Raw genomic sequence first — 25,059 nt, forward strand, 5'->3', positions numbered from 1 at the left:
TATGGATTTATTCCCCTCTCTCCCCTCCCCCCAACCCCTGCCTTTTACCCCCTGGGCCCTTATGCATGAAATTGATTGGGTTCAAATGAAGGAATGGTCAAGTTACCTAGCTACCCAGTCTAAATTTTCGAGCACTTTTTTCAGATTTAGATTAGATTCCAATGGAACTTCTCTGCTTAATTGTACTGATGAAGAGACTGTCACAATAGCTCCTAAATGCCCTGGTTTGTGCAAAAACAGTTATAAAACTTTTGTTTAAAACAACAACAAAACTCTGTTTAAGACTGTGTCAGTAAGGGCAGCGTTCTCCATTATCCATAGTGCCAATCTCTACTGGACTGTATTTGTGGTTTGTTCATGGAACTTCTATTGGCATTCTCTGGAGTTGATACAGAATGGAAAAGGAGAAGAGCAAAGAAATTCTTTGTATTTTTAAGAACAGTCAGTTAAATGTGTAGTGGGAGGGCAAAGGGAAAAGAGTATGGTCTAAACCAGGGATCGGCAGCCTTTGGCACACTGTCTGTCAGGGAAATCCACTGGCGGGCCGGGACGGTTTGTTTACCTGCAGCGTCTGCAGGTTCAGCTGATCGCAGCTCCCACTGGCTGCAGTTTGCCGTTCCAGGTCAATGGGGCCTGCGGGAAGGGTGGCCAGCACATCCCTCAGTCCGTGCCATTTCCCGCAGCCCCCATTGGCCTGAAACGGCAAACCGTGGCCAGTGGGAGCTGTGATCGGCTGAACCTGTGGACGCAGCAGGTAAACAAACTGGCCCGGCCTGCCAGGGCCTTTCCCTGGGGCACTGCATGCCAAATGTTGCCGATCCCTGGTCTAAACCTATCACTTCAAGCTATGCTTTCCATACTGCCTTGAATTTGGATCATGCCTTACTTTAAAGTATTTCTAAGGGAATCTCTCCTCCAGTCTAAACAAATGACTGGGTGAAGGGTTGGTTCTGGTTGGTTACACAAGCAGGAAGCTTCCCTGATTTTCTGTACCAGTCACAGAACAGATTAGAGCAGCCTAGGGGCTGACCTAGCTTTCACCATCTGATTCGCTATGGTCCCTTTTCTGTCCCCAAAACATCCCGTATCTCAGTGGATGCCTGGTGAGAGGTGTAAGAACTGGCTATGTATGCTGGGAATTTGCCGGTAATTTCTGTTCCCCTTTACCTGTTCACAGGTCAGAAAATCTGTTGTAAAATTATCTTACACCTTGAAACATGGAGCCAAATTCTGCTTTGTTACACTGCTGTAGATCTGGAGTAACTCAGTTTTGGAGTAAATTGGAGTAACCCCATTGGATTCAATGGGATTAATCAGAATTCTGATCAGGATGACAGAAGAATTGGGCCCATTGCTCCTAGAACTGCAATACTAAAATAGTCTCTTTGGCTGCAAACAGCAATAAGTAACATCTAAAATTCAAATATGTTGGGAGCTGCTCTGACTACTGTTAATATTTCATTCTTTTAAAACTAGACTTGATTTCCTTTTGTACTGAATTACTGACAGCATATGTGTTGCTATGTAAAATAGTGGAGACAGTCATCATTGCTCTTTAATATTCTCTGTGTGTTTTGTGACACAGCAGGCAATTTGGCAAATCAGTGAGCTTCTGAAAACCATGTCAGGACTGGAAGAATATCCCCAGAAATAAGGGTCCACAGCCAGGGAGGGAGGGCAGGTAAATAAGACTTTTGAGCACGGGCCTGTGGAAGGAAATAGATTAAGAAAGGAGGAGGATAGAGAAATTGGAAAGATTTGCATTTAATCTGAACAGTTCCATGTATCTCCAATTAGCAGGCAAAAATACATGAAAATGTATGATGAATGATAAGTCTGCTTGGTCCCGTTCTCATTATACATACATCTGAGGTGGAACCAATGCCATTTATGAATAATTTAATTAAAATAACCATGTTTTATTTTTGTAGCATACAGAACTGTAAACACTAATTTAATAAGGCTGAGGATCATGAAATGCAATCTTAATTACTAGAAACTAGAATAATCAGCTGAACTGAGGCATTTCCAAGGAGTTAATTGTCTTACTTGCATTTACAGCTCCTGGGGTGGAACTAACATACTGAGAAAGTTAGCATAGTTATTACAGTGTATTCTTCAATGTTTTGGAAGAGACCTTAAAAGTCAAAGAAGACCTTGCTGTTTTGTGTGACTATCAAATAGTCTGACACACCTTCCATGGCAGTAGAGCTTAGCCTGTGTTCTTCACTAAAATATCCTCTAATCCCAATGTAGAGCGGTTGTCTGCCAATCTCCTTCCCAGAGATGGCTGCATTCTCAGTAGTTGATGCTCTATGTACAGTTTTATCCAGTAAGTTTTGTAAAGTGCTTTGGGATCCTTTGGGATGGAAGAAGCTATAAAAATGTTAAATGACACCATCATTGTTGCTATTGTTTCAAAGAAGACTTTAAGTTCTATTTTTTCATACAAATTATTATTCCTCCCTTCTTTTGAAATGCACTTTGCTTGGGCCGGATTGGGCTGCCATCGAAGTCAATAGCAAAACCCTATTGTCCTCAATGAGTTCAGGGTAAATGTCTTTTGATTTTAAACCAATCTAATATCATGTTCCTAAAGATAAACATTGGATCCTACCTATATTTTAATCTAATGTTCAGTGTTGACTTAGATTCATAATGTTTTACCATTTCTTGGTTATTTCAACCTTTGTTCTACCACAGGATTTAAAAAAAGTCTGTGTATGTGTAATGGCCTGTGCTGCCTCCATGTTGCCAGAGTCTGCTCATACATCTCCTGCTCTCACAATGGTGTATCTCCACTGACTTCAGTGGTGTTCCTCCTGATACACATATATGTAAGGAAATGAAGAATCTGGCCCACAGCTGTGATTCTACATTCATGTGCCCAGAAATGGAGTCATCCTCCTGTTCTGTTTCCCTCTCTCCTCCAGGGTCAGTTTTTTCTATAAAGGAGAATTGCATGAATGCAAGGTCTGGATATTTCAAACCGTGTCCTACTCTGTAAAACTGAACTATCGGAGACTCAGACTTGAGGCATCAGAAAGCAGAGGGTTTGTACCCTAAATATAAAATAAATGGAACATTTTAAAACTATATCTACAGTACCTGCCAGCACCTTTGTTACTGTGGAATAAGGTGAGATGACATTGAATCTGTTCTGGAAGTGACACTCCTTTCAGTATATCCATCTCTCTGTTTCTTTTCATTACCAGAATACTCGTTCTGTGGCTCATCATATAGACTGGGGAAAAAAAAGGAATAGAAATTGGTGCCTGAGTCGTCTTTTTATCCTTTCATTGTGACCACATACATAATGCATGTTTCTAGTGTACACCAAGGGCCAAATTCATCCCTGTTTTTTAATTCCATTGTCTATATGTTCTGAGAGTTCCGTCTTTGAAATATGGGAAATACTGTGGTTTTCAAATTAGACAAGTGATTCTTCAACTCCTAGCTAGTCTTAAAATGTTCATGTTTTAAAATCAAAATGAAACTGCACACTACCTCTGAAGGGCTAATGCCAATAAAACAGCACAGGATTACTAAAATAACCTTAATAAAGTGACATCTAGTGGCTATGCAGAGACTTATCATTGAAAGTATAAGATGAAGTTGTCTGGGAGGAGGAGAATCCTTACAACTGATGTGTGTGCAGTTTGTGACATGAACCTAGACATTCAGGGGAATAATCATGACAGGACATAACAAGGGAATTGCTCTTCCTCACAGTCTGGCTGTTTCTGACGTAGGTTTTCAATACATGACTGAGAAATCTTCTACAATGAACTCTCCGCTAAAATATCTAACAGCATGGAATTATTGCTGCAACAAAACTATTGCTTCTTCAGTTGTTTCCATTTGATTTTCAAAAGTCACATAAACTATGATATCAACAACTCCTCTCCCAGGTTTGATATTTGAGCCTGCAGGTAGCCAGTTGTAACTTTTAAGTGTCTAGTATTTGTGCATGGAATCACTGGAAACAAGCCTCAGGCAATAATACTTACTACATACATTTTTTTAAAATCTGATTCAGGTTTGGATGCAGTGGTGGAATGATCAGCTACTTTGACTCCTAATTGTTGGTACTAAAATATACTAACGTTTTGTAGAAAGGACGCTGGCTGGCTATTGCAGAGTTTGATGTCAAAGTTGTTAGTTTGGGTCAGTACAGGTGCAGCAATGAAATCACCCCCCTCCCTTTTTTTTTTTGAAGGAAAAAAATCTCCAACTTTTTCACCACCACCTGTTACCTGGTGATTCTGAGCCCATCTCATGGGAAGCAGTGTATCCTTGAGGTTAGAACTCAGGACTGGGAGTCCAGATCTGGCATGAAATCCTAGCCCAGTCAAAGTCAACTGAATCAGGATTTCACCACTAGATTTTAATTCCAGCTTTGACACTAACTCTGTGATTTTATATAAATCAACTAACCTCTGTTTCTCTATCTGTAAAATAGGGATAATATGATAATACTTTTAATTCTAAATATAACTTTCCAGGAGTGCTGCAAGGTTTTATTTAATTAGTGTTTACAAAATGCTTTGCCATTCTCGGATGTAAGGTGCTAGAGAAGGGCTAAAGTAGTAGGGTCATTCAGTGACTGACGCATGACCCACCCACTCTTTGAATTTTAAAAACTTGTGTGCTGCTGAAACTAGAATTTTGTTTTTGTTTTTAAAGGGGATGTGTGATAAAAGCAGAGTTTAATGTCATCTTTCTCTCAGAAGCGGAGCATTTGACAGGGAATTGGAGAGCACCATTATAATCTCACCATTGTCCTTTCTGTATAACAATACTAACATGCATGTTTTACTATACTTTCTATATAACAATACTAACATGCTTAAAAGGTGAGTTACTGCCTCATGCTTGTGTCTAAAACAACAAACCAAAGAGACATCTCTCCTCCTTATGCATTTTGAGTCTCAGCATTCTTTCATTAAATACACGTGCCACTGACGTTGTCAATGACCTATACACTTGTGCCAATTTCTGCTCTCATGTGCAACCTTTACACCTCATTGACTGCCAGGGATAGAAGTGAGGGCAGAGTCTGGTTGCTCAGAAATACTAAGAATGACCCAGGTTTCAACAATATTTGTAACGTTTATACTGAGTTTATAGCTTCTTTGCTGTATTTTATTTCATCTCATGCATATCCATTTGCCTTGGGTCTCTTAAATAACGGTTGCTTAATATTAACAAGGCCAAATTTGCCAAGTGTATTGGAGTGTTGTGTGTTTAAAATAGATCATGGACTTTAGAGAGAAGTTTGATGTTTTAGGTCTCTTAAATCTGACCAACTAAAGCACTGCTGTAACTTACTATGTTTCTTGTTCAGATATCACAGAACCATGGTCATCTCTGGCAACTTTGGGAGAAGATTGCTATGAAAGAGCAAATGATTTTTTTTATTATAATAAGCACAGTATTTCTAGTAAAACTGACATGATACAGAACAGATTCTAAATTTGTTTGGCTTCTCTGTTGGGACTCTAGATTTACACCATTTGTAAGTGAGGGGAGAATCAACTCCCAAGCTTCTGGATTTATTAGTAGGTTTTTTATTCTAATTATATAAAATAGAATTAGGTTGTGGAAGAGAAATGGAATAGAGCTGCTGGTTTCCAACCCTAATAGGTGGAAGCATATTACGAGGATTTCAGAACTGAATGAAGAAGTTCTGATGATATAGAATACATGAGTGCTTAAAAAAAATCAATCTGTTCTGAACTGAATATTTGAATTTCAAACTTTAATCTGAAGATGAAGTTGTTTGTGTTAAATCTGAAGTGGCTTGTGCAGCTGTGAATCAATAGGGTTTTAGAGAGACAACCCTGGGAGTCAGGAAACTTAGAAAAATAACAGGAAGCCCACACTTCACAGAACGTGGGGCGGGTGAGCACCGGAAGGGCAAGCAGCGGCCAACTCTCTAATCGCACAAAAGCAAACACCCTTGCCCCACCCCTTCTCTGAGGCCCCGCCCCACTCACTCCATCCTTCCCCTCTCCTCCGTCACTCGCTGTCCCCCACCCTCACTCACTTGCTCATTTTCACTGGGCTGGGGAGGGTCCCTTTTCGACCACATGTTCTAGTTGAAAAACAGACACCTAGCAACCCTAGGCAGCATGCTGGACGCAGCCCTGGAGCGCAGGCCCCATATGCCCTCACCTCAGCTTGGGGCCCCAGCCATGGCGGGGAAGAGTCCCCTGCAGCACAGCCTGGGAAGCAGGAAGGGGGCTGGGGACGGAGTGTGGGCGGGACCACGCAAGGCTGTTTGGGGAGACACAACCTCCCACTACCCACTGCCCATCATTCCAGGCCTTACTTTCCAGCCAGAACTTTGCCTAAAAAATGTCTTGGCTTCCTCTCAAGTCCATCATACAAAAGCTTAACTGGTTATCTTCTCACTTTTCTGGTCCCTTCTGCCTACTTTCTGGCTGCCTCTGATGTGCACACAGTTCCACCAAATTAATCCTCAGCCCTTGTACTGGCGTTCAGTCTAGTCTAGTCTTTAGATAGTCAGTCCCCAGCTGAATGTTTCCTATTGCTCTGGTTATCACTAAACAAAGGGAGAAGGTGGGTGAGATAATATCTCTTATTGGACCAACTTTTGACTAGACGAGAGCTGTTGAGGGGATCCTCCGGCACATGGATGTGAGATCAGAAGGGGATAAGTTTAGATCACCAGGGATCTTTTCCCCTCTGACTCAAGGCTCTGGACAAAGCTGAAAACTGCATGTGTTCCAGAGAGCTCATTCTGTTATCCACCAGTGCTACCTCTATATCAACACAGATGGGACAGCTGCTACTCACCTTCCCTTTCTAGCTGAATGCCAAGTGCTACAGCACACACTGTGCTTGTTAGCAACTAGCAGGAGGAAGAAAGGGAGTCGAGCAAATCAGCAATGATTTTTAAAGTTAGCTTTTGTTTTCATGTTTTGTAATGATTCTCCTTGCCCTAAACTTACAGCTGCTATTGTGTTTGAAAAGCTATCTCTGCATGAAACAGGACACTGATGACTGGTTTGATACTTAACAGCATCCCTCAGTTTCCCTAAAACCCTTTCTCTGGAGAGATCAGATGTTTCCTGTTTCAGAAAAAAAGAAAGGGAAAAGTCAAAACAGATATTTCATTGTGAGAAAAATCCAAACATGAGCTGTAATCTTCCTTGACAAATACCCCAGTGGTGTATACTGTCCTTTGCCCTGCCATTACACTATATTTTCTTTGTTCATTTTAATGTTTCCTACATCTCTGCACTGTATGTTCTCTGGGGTATTTAAAGCAGTATATCTACTTGTATATAACTCAGCCCTTCTTGCTCCTCTGTCAGTTGTCATTTTTTTTGTTTTGTCTCGTCAAATTTTTCAACAAAAAATTTTCACCTAAAACAACTTTTCATTGTTGTTTTGTGTGTGGATAATTTACCAGAGCTAATATTTCCCTTAAAAATAACTTGCAAATGCTTCATTCCAGTGGCAGAATGTCAGCTAAACAGTGACATGCCTCTTGTTTGTGCAGAAAGCATAATAATTTGCTCTCATTATACTGGATTCCAACATATAGTGGGAAAAGGGAAAAATCTAAACAATTTAAGTTTCATTGTGAGGCAAATCCAAACATGAGCCATAATCTTTGATAAATACCATAGTGGCAATAACTAGATGTTAATATTGAACACTTTTTATTTTAAAATGAGGCTGGGTTGCCTGAGGTTGCAGGACACTATAGCCAATGGTAAAAAGAATGAGGAGTACTTGTGGCACCTTAGAGACTAACAAATGTATTTGAGCATAAGCTTTGGTGGGCTAAAACTCAAATAAATTTGAGTCTCTAAGGTGCCACAAGTACTCCTCGTTCTTTTTGCTGATACAGACTAACACGGCTACCACTCTGAAACCTATAGCCAATGGTGGCTCAGATGTATATTTGCAAACATGCTTTCATTCAAGGTCCTTTTTTGCCTGTTCCTTTATGCTCTGAACCACTGATCAGACCCTGTGCTGTAGAATGGGATGTTCCAAACAAAATCACACCCACCATGAGTACCCCTCCCCCCCTCCTTTTTAACTGCTCTTTGAACTCTTTATCTCATCTTTGCAGCAAGCACAGTTACACACTTTCCCTGAAATACAGGCATGCACTGGCCACTCAAATCAACAGCAATGTCTCTCTCCGGAGGGACTCTGTGATCTTTGCGGCTATTACTCTGACCTACAGAATTTGAGAAAATCATTGCCAGTTTTAAAAAAAAGAAAGGCCAACCTGCTGGTTGAGATGATCAATGTTCTACATCAGAAACTACCTTTGCTAATTAATTCACAGTCTGTGAGATTACCTAGCTAGCTGTTATGAAATGCATTTGTTACATAATATATTACATTTTAGGAATAGCAGAATGCACTTCAGTGAGCAGAATTCTGAATAGTTGATTTAAACCTTCTGCCTTTTTTTTTTTTTTTTTTTTTTAAATAATGCCTCTAAGCCCACCACTCCTGTAAAGTTCCTTTTCCTCACCCACTCAACTAACGGATACTGTGTAGGAGGAAGGGTTGTATTTAGGAAGGGTCAGCTGAAGACTCAATTCTCTAGCTGCTAGGTGTGTGGAACTCCCACTGGAGTGAATGGGAACTCTTCATAAGGTGCAGGCTCTGAGAAAACAGCTTACATTATTTCCTAATGCTGACAAAAAAAGTCTCTATCTTCTGTGTGCATTACTAAGCAAACAGTGCAAACAAAAAGTACCTTTGACTTTCCAAACAGAGTCAGAGCTTGTTTGTAATACGAGATGGCCTGATCTACATCACCTAGGCAGAAACTAGTAGCACCCAATCCTTCGCAGACTTGTTGCTGGCCATATAAATCACCTGTAAGAGATCATATTACTGATATTCAAAGTTTTTGTTATTCTGTCTATATAAATTCAACTTTAAAATACAGACTGGACAAGTCAGTGTGTAAAGGGTTGAAATGTGTTGTATGCAGTGTATTCCTGAGGTAAATGGATGATGGTTTGATCCTATTCCAGTAAATAGTGTGGAGGTGGGGTAGGGTTATTGTTTGGTTGCTTTATTTTGCTTTGACAATCAGGACATTGGAACTTCTATTCCAGGAAAGATAAGATGTTTTATTTCAGGAACAATTGCTATTGATTTGAAGCAACATGGAATGCAATAATTTCAGGCTCACTTATCATAACTAAAATATTTTTTTCTCCCTCTAATAATTTTAGCAGTAGCTTAACCTAATGCTAATTTAGGGCCTAATCCAATGCACATTACCAGACATGATGTTGCCAGACATTAAATGAATAACCGCATACATGATGAATTCTGTGTATTCAGATATAATGAGAAGTCTGAGTTTAATGAAGAAATTAAAGTTTAGATGGCAATTCCAATATACAATTGCATTCTGTGTTTCTAACTTGAGGGAAAACATTTCTTGCTGAAACATGGCAGGCTTATTCACATTAAAATATAGTTTGTTGATTTTAAATATTTTTTGTTTTTACATTCAGAACTCAAATGCTTAGTTGATCTCAGCTACAAAATAACTATTAAAAAATGAATTCAGCAAGAAATTATGGCTCCATGTAGGCAAAACAGTGAAGACACATACTTAAGTCCACATTATATTTAAACTCATGCTTAAATATTTTGCTTAATCAGGGCCTAGAACAGTCCTCAATGAAGACAAGAAGAAAGACTCATTGGCTTCAATGAACTTTGGATCAGGTCCCTCTTAGGTTCATACTCCACCATTTGGATATTTAGGATAGTAGGTAGATGTGCAAATGACCAGACAACTCCATAATGACTACACAGCATTGAATGTTAGAGAACAGGTTATTCCGGAGGAAATGGGCACTAGCTTGTCCCTTTTCAGGATTTCTGATGATGCAGTATGGCTGTGTGGTGGTTTGTATTGAATTACACCCACTTATTCACACCATATTCCCTTTGGGTGTTCATTTTACCAAAATGTGAAAGACTTGAGGAGGGGAGGGTCCCAGCAGCAGGTGCTAAATTAAGTGGAGGACACTGGTGACCTCTTAAATTCGGAAAGCCACATGTTGGACATCAACACTGCAGGCCTGATAGTATTACATTGCCCCCAAAGTTTGGGTTAACTGATAAACCTGTATCTGAAATTTCCTTGCTTTTATCTACTCATCATTAAATTAGGTGCCAAGGTAATGCAGGGGTCTCAAATTGGTCTCAGTACAGTGGGAGATATTATTTACTGTACCACAGCTAGTTTAAATACCTACACATGTCATGGTGATTGGGACAGAATGAGAGACTTAATGTTAAATTATTTTGCCTTTAGTGACTTAATGTAGATATTAATTGTAATTTAACACAAATTATCTTAATTCAAGTGTATTGATGTTGGAAGAGATTATTTCTCTCTAGTGCTCATTTAATACCAAAGAGAAGAACATTCTTTTCCCCTTGTAATGGCTCACTTGAGGGGGAAAAAAGAGCAAATTAAAAAAATCTTCTATTGATATTGTAAACAATTGTGCTGACCTTGATAAGCAGGAAACTCATGAGGCACTTCCATCTAAGTAGAAAAATCTTCCATTGATATTGGTAACTTTAAAAGCTGTTCCAGACCTGATCTTATGCCAGTGAAACAATTATTGGTCCCTTTCAATGAAGTACAATGTCAATGGACTTCTTCTAGTTTAGACATTTGTAAGTGTCAGACACTTTGATGTTGTATAGACTTTTTGGACACCAAACAATATCAGTACAAAGGTATGGGACACTTCCTCTGTAGAGAGAGGCGGTTAATTATGGGTTCTCCAGGCATGATATGAAATCAGTGGATTCAGCCTTCTGCAAATTAATACTACTGATTTATTAAGAACAGAAAATAGGGGTTTATTACAAATCTGAAATTATAGTGGCTGGAGGCAGCTCTCTTACCCACATCCACAAATGCATTAAGTGCCTCTTGATAGTAATACTCTGCCATGTCATAGTTTTTCAGCTGGCTGTAAGCATATGCTAAATTGCAGAGACTTTGTCCTTGGGCGTTTCTCTCTCTCAGTGCACCTAAAGAAAAGATTAATGTAAGTGATTCATGAGTTATAGTTACATAAACAGATTTATACATACTCCCATATTCTGTTTAAACAATTGGGTCCATGAATGTAGTGTTTAAAATTATCTATGCAATTAATTGTTTAAGTATCACTATTTTACTTGTATTACATTTTAACTTACAGACCTATAAGACATGATGTACCCTGAAGCAAAGCAATAAACCTATATCATTATGGTGGAGACTGAAAGAAATAATTTGTTTGCAGTTACTATAGAATCATTGCAAGTATCTGGGGAAAATTCCTTTGTTATAACTTGTCTTGATGTCTATTTTAATACGGATTTGTTCAGGGATGGCTCTAGACCACGGGCAGGCAAACTTTTTGGCCTGAGGGCTGCATCTGGTTTCCAAAATTGTATGGAGGGCTGGTTAGGGGAGGCTGTCTCCCCAAACACCCAGGCGTGGCCTGTCCCCTGCCCCCTATCCAAACCCCCCCTGCTTCTTGCCCCCTGACGGCCCCCACTCCGGGACTCCCGCCCCACCCCCCCCCCTTCCGATTCCCCCCCCCGGGACCCCGGCCCCAATTCAACCCCCCCGTTCCCCACTCTCTGACCGCCCCGACCCCTATCCACACCTCCACCCCCTGACCACTACCCCGAACTCCCCTGCCCTCTAGCCAACCCCCCCAGCTCCCTGCCCCCTTACTGCACTGCCTGGAGCACTGGTGGCTGGCGGCGCTACAGCTGCGCCGCCCAGAGCAGCAGACAGGCAGCCGCACTGCCCAGTTGGAACCAGCCACGCCACCGCGCAGCACAGAGCACCGGGTCAGGCTGCGGCTCTGCAGCTGTGCTGTCCCAGGAGCTCGCAGACCTGCCGCCCAGAGCATTATGCCGGTGGCGGGGCGAGCTGAGGCTGTGGGGGAGGGGGAACAGCAGGGGAGGGGCTGGGGGCGAGCCTCCCAGGGCAGGAGCTCAGGGGCTGGGCAGGAGGGTCCCGTGGGCCAGATGTGGCCCGCGGGCCGTAGTTTGCCCACCTCTGCTCTAGACAAAGGCTAAGTAGTTAGTTTGAATTCTAGGCCTAAACATGTTGACATGTGACCCTTTAAAACAGGTTTGGTATAAGCAATATCTTTCAGCCAGCTAGCTGAGAGGGACAAGACTTTGAAAAACGCTGATTAGCCAAACGTCTTTAATTAGCAAGTGAATTAAACAGTGCATCAATGGTGGGGGAAAGCTTACCAAAGCCTGGTGCAAACCACCTTTAAAACCGAACAAGTCAAGGACAGAAGTTGAGAGAGACAAGGTAGGTGAGATAATCTTTCATTGGACCAGCTTCTGTTTGGTGTGGAAGGTACAATCTTTCAAGCTACACAGCCCTCCTCTTTGCGTGCTACCTCACCTACCTTGTGTCTCTCATATCCTTGACCAACACTGCTGCCACAGGACAGAAACTGTAAGGATCACATAGAAGGATTTCTGAGCAACTATTATTTTTACTGTATAAACTGGAACAATGAAAAGAATTGTAGTGTGTGGCTTATGTCTGCACAGCCTGAAAGAGAAGCAGAGAAAATATCAAAGTGGAAAAAAGTACAATGAGAGCAAACAGTACTAAAAATGTGATTGAACTGGGTGCACAGTATATGTGCTACCCACACTCCTTCTTCCACCACTTCTTCAGATGGTACTGGTGAGAAAGGTTTCGCTCATTTCCATCCCTGCCTAAAAATGTCGTTTACCTTAGTGTGTGGGGGTCTGAAAATTTCTCTATCTGTTTGCAGTATTAGCTGTAGCAATGTTGGTCCCAGGGTATTCGAGACACAAGGTGGGTGAGGTAACATCTTTTATTGGACCAACTTCTCTTGGTGAAAGAGACAATCTTTTGAGCTACACAGAACTCTTCTTTAAGAAGAGAGCTTGTCTCTTTTGCCAACAGAAGTTGGTCCAATAAAAGATATTACCTCCCCCACATTATAAGAGTTAGGTAATGCAGTGGGACAGACACAGCCTTGTGTGTTTTGTGGCAGAATACATGACCTGGATGCATAGAAAATGTGACAAAAGACCAGTGTGTTGTGTTGGTGCAGGGGAGACAAAGAGGGTTTTATTAATTTTTAAATTTTAGAATCTCTCTTGTGTTAAGAATCACTGGTGTAAGGCTGCAGCTACCTTAGTTACTGATACTTTAATAAACAGTGTGTCTAGAAACAAGTCTTGCCCAAGTACTATGTAATGTATTTGTTTACCCTGTAAGGTTTTTTTAAATTATTCCTGGGATGTTTGCAGAAAACATGATCTTTGTTCCTTTGGAAACTTGCGGTGTTTTCCTCACCTAAGGTCATTTTCTTTGCTTTGTTTTACAATAAATGTTGTTTGTTAAACAGGGAGGAACTGTGATGTCATAGTCAGAGGCTTGTGATTTCAGGTTAGGGAAAGCCAGCAGGATCAGATGACCTTCTAAAGAACAAAAAGCCTGTTGTCAAACAAATATCCAACTAATGAAAACCAGGGGAAGGAAAAGCATAAAATTAGATGCTGTGGAGGCAGAATTGTTCCAATAGGGATCTTTTTCATGAGGCATCAATGGTTCTTTATAGCTGCTTTATGACTAACCTAAATCCATTATAACCATACTGTACCTTTTTGAATGTACAGCATGCTGATATCCCATGCAAAATGCCTGATTAGAAATACAAGCATTCAAAAGGATGCCAGAAAAATATCAAAAAGACAGCAAAGAAGGAAAAAAGACAATGTCTGGTCCAAATCTTCCTATCCTTACCTATGACAAAATCCTGCAAGCTTTGAGTCTCCAAAGCTCACTGACTGAAATATACATATTTCCTGATAGCCCAGTGAATGGGTACCTGGCTAGGTATCAAGATACCTGGATTCTATTCTGGCTCTTGATGCTCAGTATGCAAACTTTAGCGACTCACCTTACTTCTCTGTGCCTCTGTTTTCTACAGATGCTTACTCACCATTGTGGAGCATGTTGAGATCTATAGATAAACATCTATAGGTATGCTAATTAAATAGAAGGATAGGGCCTGCAATCTGTAGTCTGACAGCATTTCTATTCACTTTGATAGGACTTTTGCCTGAGCAAGGACTGCAGGATTTGGACCTGTGAACTTTAATTAGCTTCACCCAAGGAAAATAGAGTTAACAACCAGATTTCCTTAACAATTAACAAGTACTTTATAGGACTTAATCTGATTTAGGACAACTGAAATACTGGTCATGTTGAGTAGTTAACAGCCTCTGTACCAATCCCAGGGGCATTTTCCTTCTAGACATTGTTTGCCATAGCGAATCATCTTGCTGCATTAAGGCACCACACTTGGATTCAATCTTTAAAAAAAAAAACCCTCTGTTTAGTGTTTAATGAAAACACTATGGAAGATCTGTACTTTTTCATTGTTTGTTATTTATGTAAGTGCTTGTGCATTGTTCACTGCCTCTCAATCAAGTTAATTAAAAACATAGACCCGTATTCACTCTGCTGGGATTGTTCTCAAAGCCTTGGTAGCTGTGGGTGTAGGCATGGGGTCCAAGTATTTCAAGCGAGAGGCTTAACCTTAAATCTTTATTAGCATATTCACCCATTCCCCAAATTTTCTTCCTTAAAACATTTCATAGGCAAGAAGATGGCACAAAATAGTTTTGCTGATTCTGTCCCAAATTTTGTAGCCAATTCAGCAAAATACTTAAGCATGTGTTTAAATCCCATTGACATAAAGTTAAGTATGTGCTTGAATGCTTTGCTGAACTGGGGCCTGCAATGGGGTCTACAAACCCCATACTGCTCAGATACAGAAGTGGGAGGAGAACCTCTCTTATCTACAGGCAAGCAGCTTAACCACACCCCCCATGCAGCTGCCACAGCGGCCAGTCAAGGAGGCAGGCACCCACAGCTGCAGCCAATGAAGGCAACAAGGCTTGCTATAAAAGAGAGAATACAGAGACAAAAGGGGAGGTAGAAAGGCCTGAAACACAAAGAAACAACATTCCTGTACTAGGCCTCATCACAAACACAGTCAAGAGACTGATGCAGACTGCTAAATTCAGTTAGAGGGGATGGTCCAAGAACTGCCTCGACTAGGGCCAAACTAAGGAGGGCTAGTCAGGAGTGGCAGGGACTTGCTCAAAAAACCACCTCAGGAGCTGGTGCCAGGGCCTTGCTGGATTTTTGATAGGTTTGTAAAGTCAAGATGCTGATGCCCGTCTGATCCTTCAGGCTTGGGGGAGGTGAACCTCTCCACCCTGCAGAATGAATCACATGTTTGACACCTCACCGTACAGATGTGCTGCCTCGCCGTGAAATCTCAATGACTTTTCATACTGGCATAAAGCATTGTAGATTGCTCCCAAGTTTTGTAGTAATACAGCTCTCTTCCGTATAGAAAAGTTTGCCCCACTGCAGATTTCCATGGCTTTGATAAAGTATTTCCCAGCTTGGTGGAAGCACATCATTTCAGCATAGTGCAATCCAATGTGGTTGTAGAGTTTGCCTGCAAGGTAGCACAGCAACATTAACATTAGATAGCTGGGGTTGGGCAAAGAGAGATGGTTTGGTACAATTTGGACTCATAACTAGTCTATACTTTTCCATCCATCATATTTCTAATTGGCTGAATATATGATTAATGGCTTTCAAATGGTGATGTTTCCAAAGCTATTTTAGGTCAATGAACTCCAGATCAACGTACAAGATGCTGTAGCACAGGCTCAGCCTGCTCACATAATGTGTAACACGTTGTACAATTGGCTGAATCCTTCCTGTTGCATCTGGAAGTGCGAATGTGAAACGATCGCAACTGTGACCCACAGCCAATGCTTATGTACGTGGGGCAATTATGGCAAGTAAAAAGAGCAAGTAATAAATTAGCCATTTGTAGGAATTACAGTGATACTTTGCTGTTGTCAGTTTTCACTGATGGAAATACCTGTCCCACACTTGGAGAGAGGGATTGTAATTTTGTGATATGGGTTCTGAAATAGATGTACAACTGAAATCCTCTCGCTGTCTATGGACCATGATACTTACTAGCTATTAGCTAAGGCACAAGAGTGTAAATAAAGTGATTAAAATTTGCTCCTCAGTTTAGATGCATGAATCAGGAACTGAAAGCAGTAGCAACAGGCTAAACCTTGCTTGCATGCCAGGCAAAGGCTTTGTGACACTGTTCACTACATGCAAACACCTTTGAAAAAAGAAAGCAGAGAGATTTCTGTCTGGTGTTTAGACACCTCTGAAGGTTCTGATGCTTTACATATAGTACTTGGCCTGATGCACATTTTTGTCGATTTAAATTCTGTAAGAAAATGACTTACACAGTTCTCTTTATCTTTATTGAAACAAAATTGGTAACTAAAGTTACTGACTTACCTAACAAATCCTGGTTAGTGATTCCAGAACACAGCTGTGCACATTCAGCTAAAGTCTTGAGCACTTCTGCCTTTGAGAACTTTTGACTCCGTATCATATAGCTGACTGCCTCCCTCATGGCCATGGCAGCATCTTCAGTTTTCTCTGTCTTTTGGTAGGAGTGGCTGGCAAGCTTAAAGGAACGTGCAGCTGAGGGAAGGTCTCCTACATTCACTGAACAATAGCCAAGTTTGATCAAAGCATCTGAGATGCTTTGTGTTTCACTAGGTATGTATTCATTAATAGCTCTCTGGTAAAACTTCACCGCTTTAGAGTACTCCTTCATTTCATCATAAGCAGCTGCAATGTTAAAGTAGAAATCACCATCTTTCTCCACAGATCCCTTTGATTTACACTTCAGCAGGCACTTCAGTCCTTTCTTTGGTTTGCCCATAGCAATATAGGCAGCCCCTAGATTGAAGAGGCACATCTTCTGACTTTGCGTCTCAGGAACCCCATCAGCCAGAACGTACGCTTTCTTGAACATGCTCAGAGCCTGGGCTGCTTCATTGTTTTTTAAAGATGTAGTCCCAGCTTTAGACAGCTTTAGTATTTCATCCTGGATGGATGGATGGTGGCTAATGGTCTGCACTTCAGAGGAGCTGGAGACCAGAGTAGAGGCCATTTCTTTGTATTGAATGCAAGCTGTGAAAGGAAGTAAATATTTATACTACTTATATTTCAAAACTGAATTGAAATTGACTGGATTTATGCTTTCTAAGATGTGTGATTGTTTTGCATTCATTAAGAACTGAAAAATATGTTCTTTATGATCTTTATAAAACTGATTCTCATATGGGCATGCTGGGTATTTCTAAGGGATTTTGTGGGAGGTCAACCAGGGTTTAAAGCAGGGGAAACTGAATTGGGACTCTCTGCAGCATAATTCACTGAGGACAAATATATTCCATTCTCAGCTCCATGAGGGTTAACATTTTGTAAAGAAAACATAAATTGCTCTCAAAATAAGTGCTATGTGCCAAGTTTTTTAGCTGCACAGAATTTTTACCCCTGAATTTATAAACATCTGAAAATAGGGGATTATAATGGAAATGTAGCCAAGCCCTTAAAATAGTATACAAATCCAAACACTACTACTATCAGAAAACTCTACTAATGGGCAAAGCTGTATGTGCTATTCACAGTATGGAATCCAGCATTGGCTACAGTCTTGCAATATTGTCTGGCTCATCCTGCCTACAAGACAGGGAGCAAATGTAATTCTAATTCAAGAAATAACTGAAACACTTTAGATTGCTATTACAAATAACTTGTACAACTACATTGAACCAGCCACTGAATATGTCATATGACTTAGTTTAAATTAAGTTAAATATTTAAAATGGCATAGTGTGATTTTAAACTTTTTGGTGATGGAACTCTGGTTTGGAACTCCACCTATGTTGAGACTGCTGCAGAATCCAGAGGCCAAATGGACCATTGTAAGTTAGCAAATATTTTCTACAGTACATAAGTATACTTCATATTCACTATTTATTAGATCAGAAGCAATTCACTGTGACATGAATAATAGAAAATGAATTAAGTGTATGGATAGCACTGGAAATAGCCACATTTGTAGTAGTTGAGTAATCTAGAGCAGTGTTTCCCAAACTTGGGATGCCGCTTGTGTAGGGAAAGCCCCTGGTGGGCTGGGCCGGTTTGTGTACCTACCGGTTCACTGCTCCAGGCCAATGGGAGCTGCTGGAAGTGGCGCGGGCCGAGGGACAATCTGTTTTTTCCTAATTGATATTTATCTTTGTTTTTATCTGACATATGGCTGTTTCTTTCTACTGCTAAAGAGAATCCCTGCTTTGCTATCTATTATTAATGTCTTCGAAGCATTGCATTAATGATAAGGAATAGATTTTATGTTGTACTGTAGTCCTAGAATGAAAAGCCAATATAGACAAAAAGAAACGAGTCCCATTCTCCTCTGATTTACTTCACAGTAAATCCAGAGTATAACAGAGATCAGAATTTGGCTTAGTGTGTGTACCTAAATGTGCATGCCATTGCAGTCCAAGGTTTTGTAGGTTTCAGAGTAGTGGCTGTGTTAGTCTGTATCCGCAAAAAGAACGGGAGTACTTGTGGCACCTTAGAGACTAATAAATTTATTTGAGCATAAGCTTTTGTGGGCTACATCCCACTTCTTCGGATGCACAGAATGGAACATATATTGAGGAGATATATATACACACACATACAGAGAGCATGAACAGGTGGGAGTTGTCTTACCAACTCTGAGAGGCCAATTTTTTTATAGTAGAATTTGTAATTGTTCTAAACATCTAAGTGAAAAGATGCTACCTAGAAATGTTCCAAATCACAATAGGTGTCTGGAGATAGTGGTGAATTATTGTACAAAAGATCTCCAAATTTAGCTCTCTTCTTGCATTATTTGCACACGGTATCCCTACTTTTAATTTAATTTTAAGAACAGTAAAATGCAGCTAAAAGGCATTTCTAATTCTTTAAAGCATATGGAAGAATGTTACTTGGTTGTGGTGTCCCATGTATTAACCAGCCATTAACCTGCGGACGCGGCAGGTAAACAAGCCGGCCTGGCCCGCCAGGGGCTTTCTCTACACAAGCGGCGTCCCAAGTTTGGGAAACACTGATCTAGAGAGATTGTCTGGCCTGCTCAGTAAGAACCTAATTCCAAACCCTTTGATTCAATGGGAGCCTTCGTATTGACTTCAATGAGCTTTGCCTCAGGCCTTGAGTTACTCTACTGTAATATTTGGTGATACCACAGAAAAGAATCCAAGGGGCATCAGTGAATCGTGAAGGGCGGTCAACCCACAACTGTCTATTGTACATACATGTTTTCAAAGCCCTGTCACAGGGTGGCTGGCCCCTTAAGGGTTATTCGGCTCAGCCATTATGCCAGATTAGCTACCTTCTCCCCCATACCTCCCTGCCCCTGCAGGCTGGTCCTGATCAGCTGGATGATTTCTTTTAAAGGGCTGAGAACTCAGTCTGAAGGGGAAGAACCACAGAGAGTGGGCAGACTTCTATGGAAGGCCCTGAGTGAGGATCTGCAGATGACTTTAAGGGGACTCCAAGGAAACAACCCTGACTCCCAGGCTCTGTCTCAGAGCCACAGAGGGTATGACTACACAGCAATTAGACACTGGCAGCTGGCATGGGCTAAGGGGCTGTTTAATTGTGATGAAAACGTTCAGGCTTTGGCTGGTGCAAGGTGGGAGGGTCTCAGAGCTCTGGCTGTAGCTGGAGCCTGAGTCAACTGGCAGGGGCCAGCTGCTTGTGTCTATTGCAGTGTAGACATACCCAGAGAAACGAAACAATAGCCCAGAGGGGCTGAGTGTGTGAGAGGGATTTAGGAAGCAGCTTGGAATTCATCACTCTATCTTAGAATGGAGAGACTTAGAGCCCAGAAGGAGGGGAGCCCAAGCAGGCAGAAAAGAACCTTTTCTGTTTTTGAGACTTTTTGTTTGGACACTTGTTTCCCCAGAAGGGGATTGAATGCAGTGAACCCGCAGAAGGCTCAACCATATGTGTGCCTCTCTCCTCTCCACCCCCAGAGACAGGAAACTGTGGCAGGAATACCTGCAGTGCACACGTGGCCACCAGGGGGCGCTGCAGGGCAGGCAAGCTGCATGATGAGCCCTAAAAATTATAATCTAATGTGTAGGTTTTGGCATATACTCAACATACTTTGGTGTGATTCAAACTGTAGAGGATTTTGGAGTACGTTTTCAGACGTGTGTGTCCTTCAGACCATGGAATAGTTCTTTTTAAATGACCGTTATTAAAAGTGAGAAGAAAAGTGCTTATGATCTGATTCTGAGTTTCAAAGATATTCTGGAACAAAAATATGTAGACTACATACAGTTTCAGCTATCCTGGGAGCTCATTAGTTTCTCATATGTTTGGCATAAACATACATTTTATTTCAAGTAATTTTGTAATGAACTTGATAATCTAGTTTCCTGTATCAAGTGTGTAATTTTACATAGGTAAGAACTACTTTGCAAACAGGACTCTGATTAAAAATCATTATTAAAATAATAAAAGTGACCATCAATTTTTGGTCCCATATGACCAGAGGTAATCTTGTAGCAGCATAAAACAATATACTAAGACAATACATTTTATGTAGCTTAGTGTTATTCCATCATTTCTTTCCTATCCCTTCCAATATTATAACATTCTCTAGGTAATACTTTGTTCTTGGTAGTGTCTGTGCTGCAGTTTAACCCAGGGCTCTCTCCTAGGGCTTGATTTTTTTCAGCCCTTGACCTCCACTCATGTGCATGCGAACCTGCACATCAACATTGCAGATACAAACACCTGCAAGCACAGCTGGTTGAAAAATGGAAAAACAATTTCACAAAAATAAATCAAAATTCATTTGTTTCATAGGGTTTGGAATGGGATAATTTCTTTTCAAAAATTTGATTATTTTTTTTAAATTCCAATTTTCAAAATTTGTTGTCCCTTTTCTCCCCCTTGCCTGTTTTTCAGTGATTGTAATAAACTGAATCGTGGCAAGGTTTTCCCCCCTGATTTTTTCCTACTCTAAATTTTCAAAACTACTTCAGTTTTAGAAAAGTTAGAGTTGTCAGACTTATAGCATTTCATTTTTCCTTTTACCACTTCTTAATGTTTGGAAGGTTGGGGAGATTTTGAAAAAAATTAGAGTGGAAAAAGCAAACATTTTCAAAACTCCCCTTTCCCACCATTAATTTTGAGATTTCAGAAAACAAAAACAAATGGCCTTTTTACAAGCAGAATGAAAATGAAAATTTTGGTTTGTTCTGAAGTTTCCTGTTGAAAATCCAAAGTCCCTGAAATACTTTCCCCCTCGATTTTATTTTTATGCAAACCTATTTATTTTTTTAGCTGAAAAACTTCAACCACTGTGCTCTTTAAACAGACTTACAGACAGACACAATTTTTGGAATTTTCAGTAGATGTTTGCACCTGCAAATGTTAACAAGTTTATATGTGCACTGTTGTAAAGGTGGGTGCACACATGCAAATATTGGATAGAGGCCCAGATGAAAATCTACCCCTCAAAGAGAGAAATGCTAGTCACCAGAACCAGGAGCGCCACCAGCTTTTTTGCCGCCCTAGGTGGCATAAGATCCCGCCCCCGAAATACTGCCCCCGACAGAGGCAGCGGAAGGTCCCACCCCCAAAATACCTCCGATGACTCGAGTGGCTGAAGATCCGGCCACCGCGGTCACCGCCCCCCAAATGTTAGTGCCCTAGGTGACCGCCTAGGTCGCTTAAGGGTTGCGCTGGCCCTGACCAGAACAAATCTTAAGTAAAAGCGCTTCGTGTTTAGGTACTACATGGTTGCTGAATTGATGGAACTCTCTCCTAACCTGGAGGAAGGGTACAAAGAACCTTGGCAATTTGGCCATTGCAACTACCACATCCCACTGGGACCCAAGTTTTTCCTTGTATCCCTAGGTGGAGTTACAGACTAGGTTGAAAGACCCAGAAGCCACACTCCTGCCACTTAGCTGCCTCACGACTCACTCTCTCTCCATCCCTCTGTAGAGTGCTTGCCACTGCAGTACTTAGAAGTCATTTTGTAGGCCTCTCTGCTTTAGGTCCTGGTGTGCTGGGGCAACACAGCATTTCTGCTGAATTTTTGGCCTTCCACCACCATGCTATAGGCACAGGACTTAACCCTTAGAGAAATATGAGGTGTTGATAAATGAGTAAATTGTTATGGCCAAGTGCCTCCTGACATGAGACACTCCAATAATCTATTTCATAACAAGCACTTCCTTTACTTTAAAGATTTTCTTAAGGTTCCCAATAGGACAATAAGGGCCAATCAGCCTAACTAGAATGGCTCAAGAGTATTCCGCTTGTATTACCATTTAAGTTCCTTTTATTGAATTTTGGCTCCTGCCCCACCAATTCCATTATCTGACCGCCAACATGGTAATGGAAGATCCCTATTTTCCCCAGCCTTTTGCATATTAAGATGACTCATTTTCGGTCAGTCAAAAATCCTTCAAAAATGGTGATGCTTTTTCATTAGGCAACTTTTTTGCTGGAGCTTTTAAATGATAATGAACGTAACCAATAGAACAGCACAGGATGTGAGCTGGTTAAAATTAATTAGTATTACAAATCTAGCTTGCTTGGGATAGTCATATGAGATACACAGTCCTTGTCATGCTACTCCCTGGAGACAGTATTCATACAGGATTGCAGCACAGACAGTAAAAGTCTCATACAAACAATATAATTAAGAACGCCATAGACCTGATAAATAGATATATACATAGTTCTCCTGCTCAGGTCCCCTTGCCACTACAGTTGAGTTAACCACAATCTTTTGATGTCGCGGCATGCAGGAACTTTTTCCCAAATACAAATAACTTTTACTTTTTTACTTCTTAAAGTTAAAGGACCTGATTCTGATTTGATTCACCTGAGAATAAATGTGGAGTAACTCAGTGAATCCTTTGGTATAAACAAGAATCTGAATCTGTTCCCAAAACTTTGTACAATGAGTTTGGTGGTCTCTGTTTAGTGGGCATACATTCAAATCACAAAAAACCACCACCACTGTCAGCACTAATTGACAGCCTTATCAGCAGTCTCAGCAGAGAGGTGAAGGATTGAATGAACTGTGTGGACCATCTTCTTTCTCCCAGCCCTTTCGGTCAGAGTTGAGGCACGCTGGGACTGTGTGGAGAAGCTCATTATTTATTTGTATCACAGAAGTGCCTTGGGGCCTTAATAGGGGCCAGAGAGCTATTGTGCTAGGCACTGTACAATCGTAAAACAAAAAAATGGTCCCTGCCTCTCAGAGTTTACAATCTAATTTCATCCTCCTGCTCTGTGGAGAGAGGACTTTACTGTCCAGAACTAGGTCCTGGCACCTTCCACATATATTAAATTCATAGCATTTAGCAAGGACAATGTTAGCCTTTATACCTGAATTGCTGCTGATTACTTGAGCTGCCCTCTGTTGGAGAATGAACAAGCTGCAGGGATCAATAAATAATTTGCTTGTAAATTAAATTTTAACAAGCAGTTACCACTTGAAAAAATGTACAAATTAAGATGTCAAAATAGGCAAACAGTTTTGTGTTTATAAAAAAAAGTAAGGACATGGCCTTTGTATTTCAAGGTGAGGAACTGTGCTGAATAGTTTGAAAAATAAATCTGACCTTGCCATAGTCTACACATTTACAAAGCACATTTCCCACTCAGAATTAAAATATTGTATTTCTGTAGCATTTAGTCACCCTATTTCTGACTGCAAGAAGTAATATAACAAGTAATGGTGAAGAACAGCAACTTGCCTTACAAGTTAAATTTAAAAATAATAATAATAATAATAATTAATAAAAAAAGCTTTGTAAGAAAATCCTGGAATTGATAATAACTTACCAATGCAATTGGTCATATAATTGTTTGAAAAAATTCCAGGGATTCTTACATTACTAAAGAAAGCCAGACGGATTGAAGTGCTGCCTTTCCCCAAGCTTTGCCAGTGAAATGTTTGTCAGAGCCCTTAGCAACTTTTATTCACCTTTCCTGGGAGTGTTAAACCAAACCCAAACTCAACAGAGGAATCAGGTGACTGGGGTATCTGCTCATAGTCATTTCCTGCTGTTTCACTGCTGCAGTGGAGATTGTTATATTTGCTGTAAAGAGAGTGAAATTACATCTATCTAGATTCTTATAACGCCCCCATTACTGTAGTACTTGAGCACCTCACAATCTTTAATGTATTTACCCTCACCATACTGCTGTGAGGTTTAGAAATACTGTCATCCAGATGAGGAACAGACACTTGCTCTGGGTCACGCAATTAATCCATGACAGAGGACAGAATTGAATCCCAGGCTCCCAAGTCCCTGGCTTGCATTCAAACCACTGGACCATCCTTTCAGATGCCTATCCTAAAGACTCAAGGTACAATACAGTCGTCGTTATGGCAAAATATTCCCTTTAAGGCAAATTAAGTTACGGAAACTGATGTGAGTTTTGCCTGCAGAAAGATTGCAGGATCAGGCCTCAAGGGTACTGCTAACTACTAAAGTGTTGCAGTTCACTGGAAGATGCAGTACATAATGCAGGGGTCTCATCTGCGGCCCACGAGCCTCCCCAATGTGGCCTGCGGGGCTCCAGCAGTTTTGGGGCCAGGTCTCTCCCTCGGCCCCAGCTGCCACCCCTGGGCGCTCCCCCCTCATACTCCTTCCCACCCCCAACCTCCTGCACAGAGCCTGCACACCAATCCCCTACCCCAGACCTCTTCCCCCATCCAAACTCAGTCCCAGAGCCTTAGGCAGGTGGGGGCTGGTGTTTTTTGGGCGGAGTTTTTTCGGGGGGTGGGTTCTGGGCGGCATGAGTGACATTTGCCTGCTGGGAGGATGTGAAGACTTGCACTAGGCCTAAGGTAAATTGAGTTTGAGACCCCTGACATAATATATTGCTCTCCCAGCAGTTAGATGCCAAATGCATGAAAAGAGGGGAGTGGCAGTGCAGTCTAGTTAGCCACTGACACTTGGAAGTGAAAAGGTCAAAGGGAAAACCATGCACATTTCATGACTAAG

The 25,059-nt window shown here is 41.1% G+C and overlaps 2 protein-coding genes across 2 annotated transcripts; both read right to left on the reverse strand.

Annotated features, from left to right (window-relative positions):
• Positions 1-1,800: 1,800 nt before the first annotated feature.
• LOC117884192 (tetratricopeptide repeat protein 24-like) lies at positions 1,801-11,072 on the reverse strand. Its single transcript, XM_034784382.1, has 6 exons — positions 10,948-11,072; positions 8,756-8,877; positions 6,978-7,097; positions 5,332-5,393; positions 3,109-3,244; positions 1,801-2,376 (listed from the first exon to the last, which is right to left on the reverse strand). Exons 1-5 carry the CDS (start codon positions 10,994-10,996, stop codon positions 3,124-3,126), a joined length of 474 nt encoding a protein of 157 aa, XP_034640273.1. The 5' UTR covers positions 10,997-11,072; the 3' UTR covers positions 1,801-2,376; positions 3,109-3,123.
• Positions 11,073-15,232: 4,160 nt separating this feature from the next.
• On the reverse strand, positions 15,233-17,135 carry LOC117884513 (tetratricopeptide repeat protein 24-like). The gene is made up of 2 exons (XM_034784946.1): positions 16,460-17,135; positions 15,233-15,581 (listed from the first exon to the last, which is right to left on the reverse strand). Exons 1-2 carry the CDS (start codon positions 17,121-17,123, stop codon positions 15,346-15,348), a joined length of 900 nt encoding a protein of 299 aa, XP_034640837.1. The 5' UTR covers positions 17,124-17,135; the 3' UTR covers positions 15,233-15,345.
• Positions 17,136-25,059: the final 7,924 nt, after the last annotated feature.

This window comes from Trachemys scripta, chromosome 10, assembly GCF_013100865.1.
Source record: "Trachemys scripta elegans isolate TJP31775 chromosome 10, CAS_Tse_1.0, whole genome shotgun sequence".
Lineage (NCBI taxonomy): Eukaryota > Metazoa > Chordata > Testudines > Emydidae > Trachemys > Trachemys scripta.

Bases quoted from the DNA above. Each gene is read 5' to 3' on its own strand.
- LOC117884192 (XM_034784382.1), bottom strand. From the start codon at position 10,996: ATGGCAGAGTATTACTATCAAGAGGCACTTAATGCATTTGTGGATGTG. The intron at 7,098-8,755 runs GTACTTTTTGTT...TTTCTGAAACAG, and splicing joins CTCTGTTTGGAAAGTCAAAG to GAAACATCTGATCTCTCCAG. The intron at 3,245-5,331 runs GTAAGTTACAGC...TTTTTTCCCCAG, and splicing joins ATATCTGAACAAGAAACATA to TCTATATGATGAGCCACAGA.
- LOC117884513 (XM_034784946.1), bottom strand. From the start codon at position 17,123: ATGGCCTCTACTCTGGTCTCCAGCTCCTCTGAAGTGCAGACCATTAGC. The intron at 15,582-16,459 runs GTAAGTCAGTAA...GCTACCTTGCAG, and splicing joins CACTAACCAGGATTTGTTAG to GCAAACTCTACAACCACATT.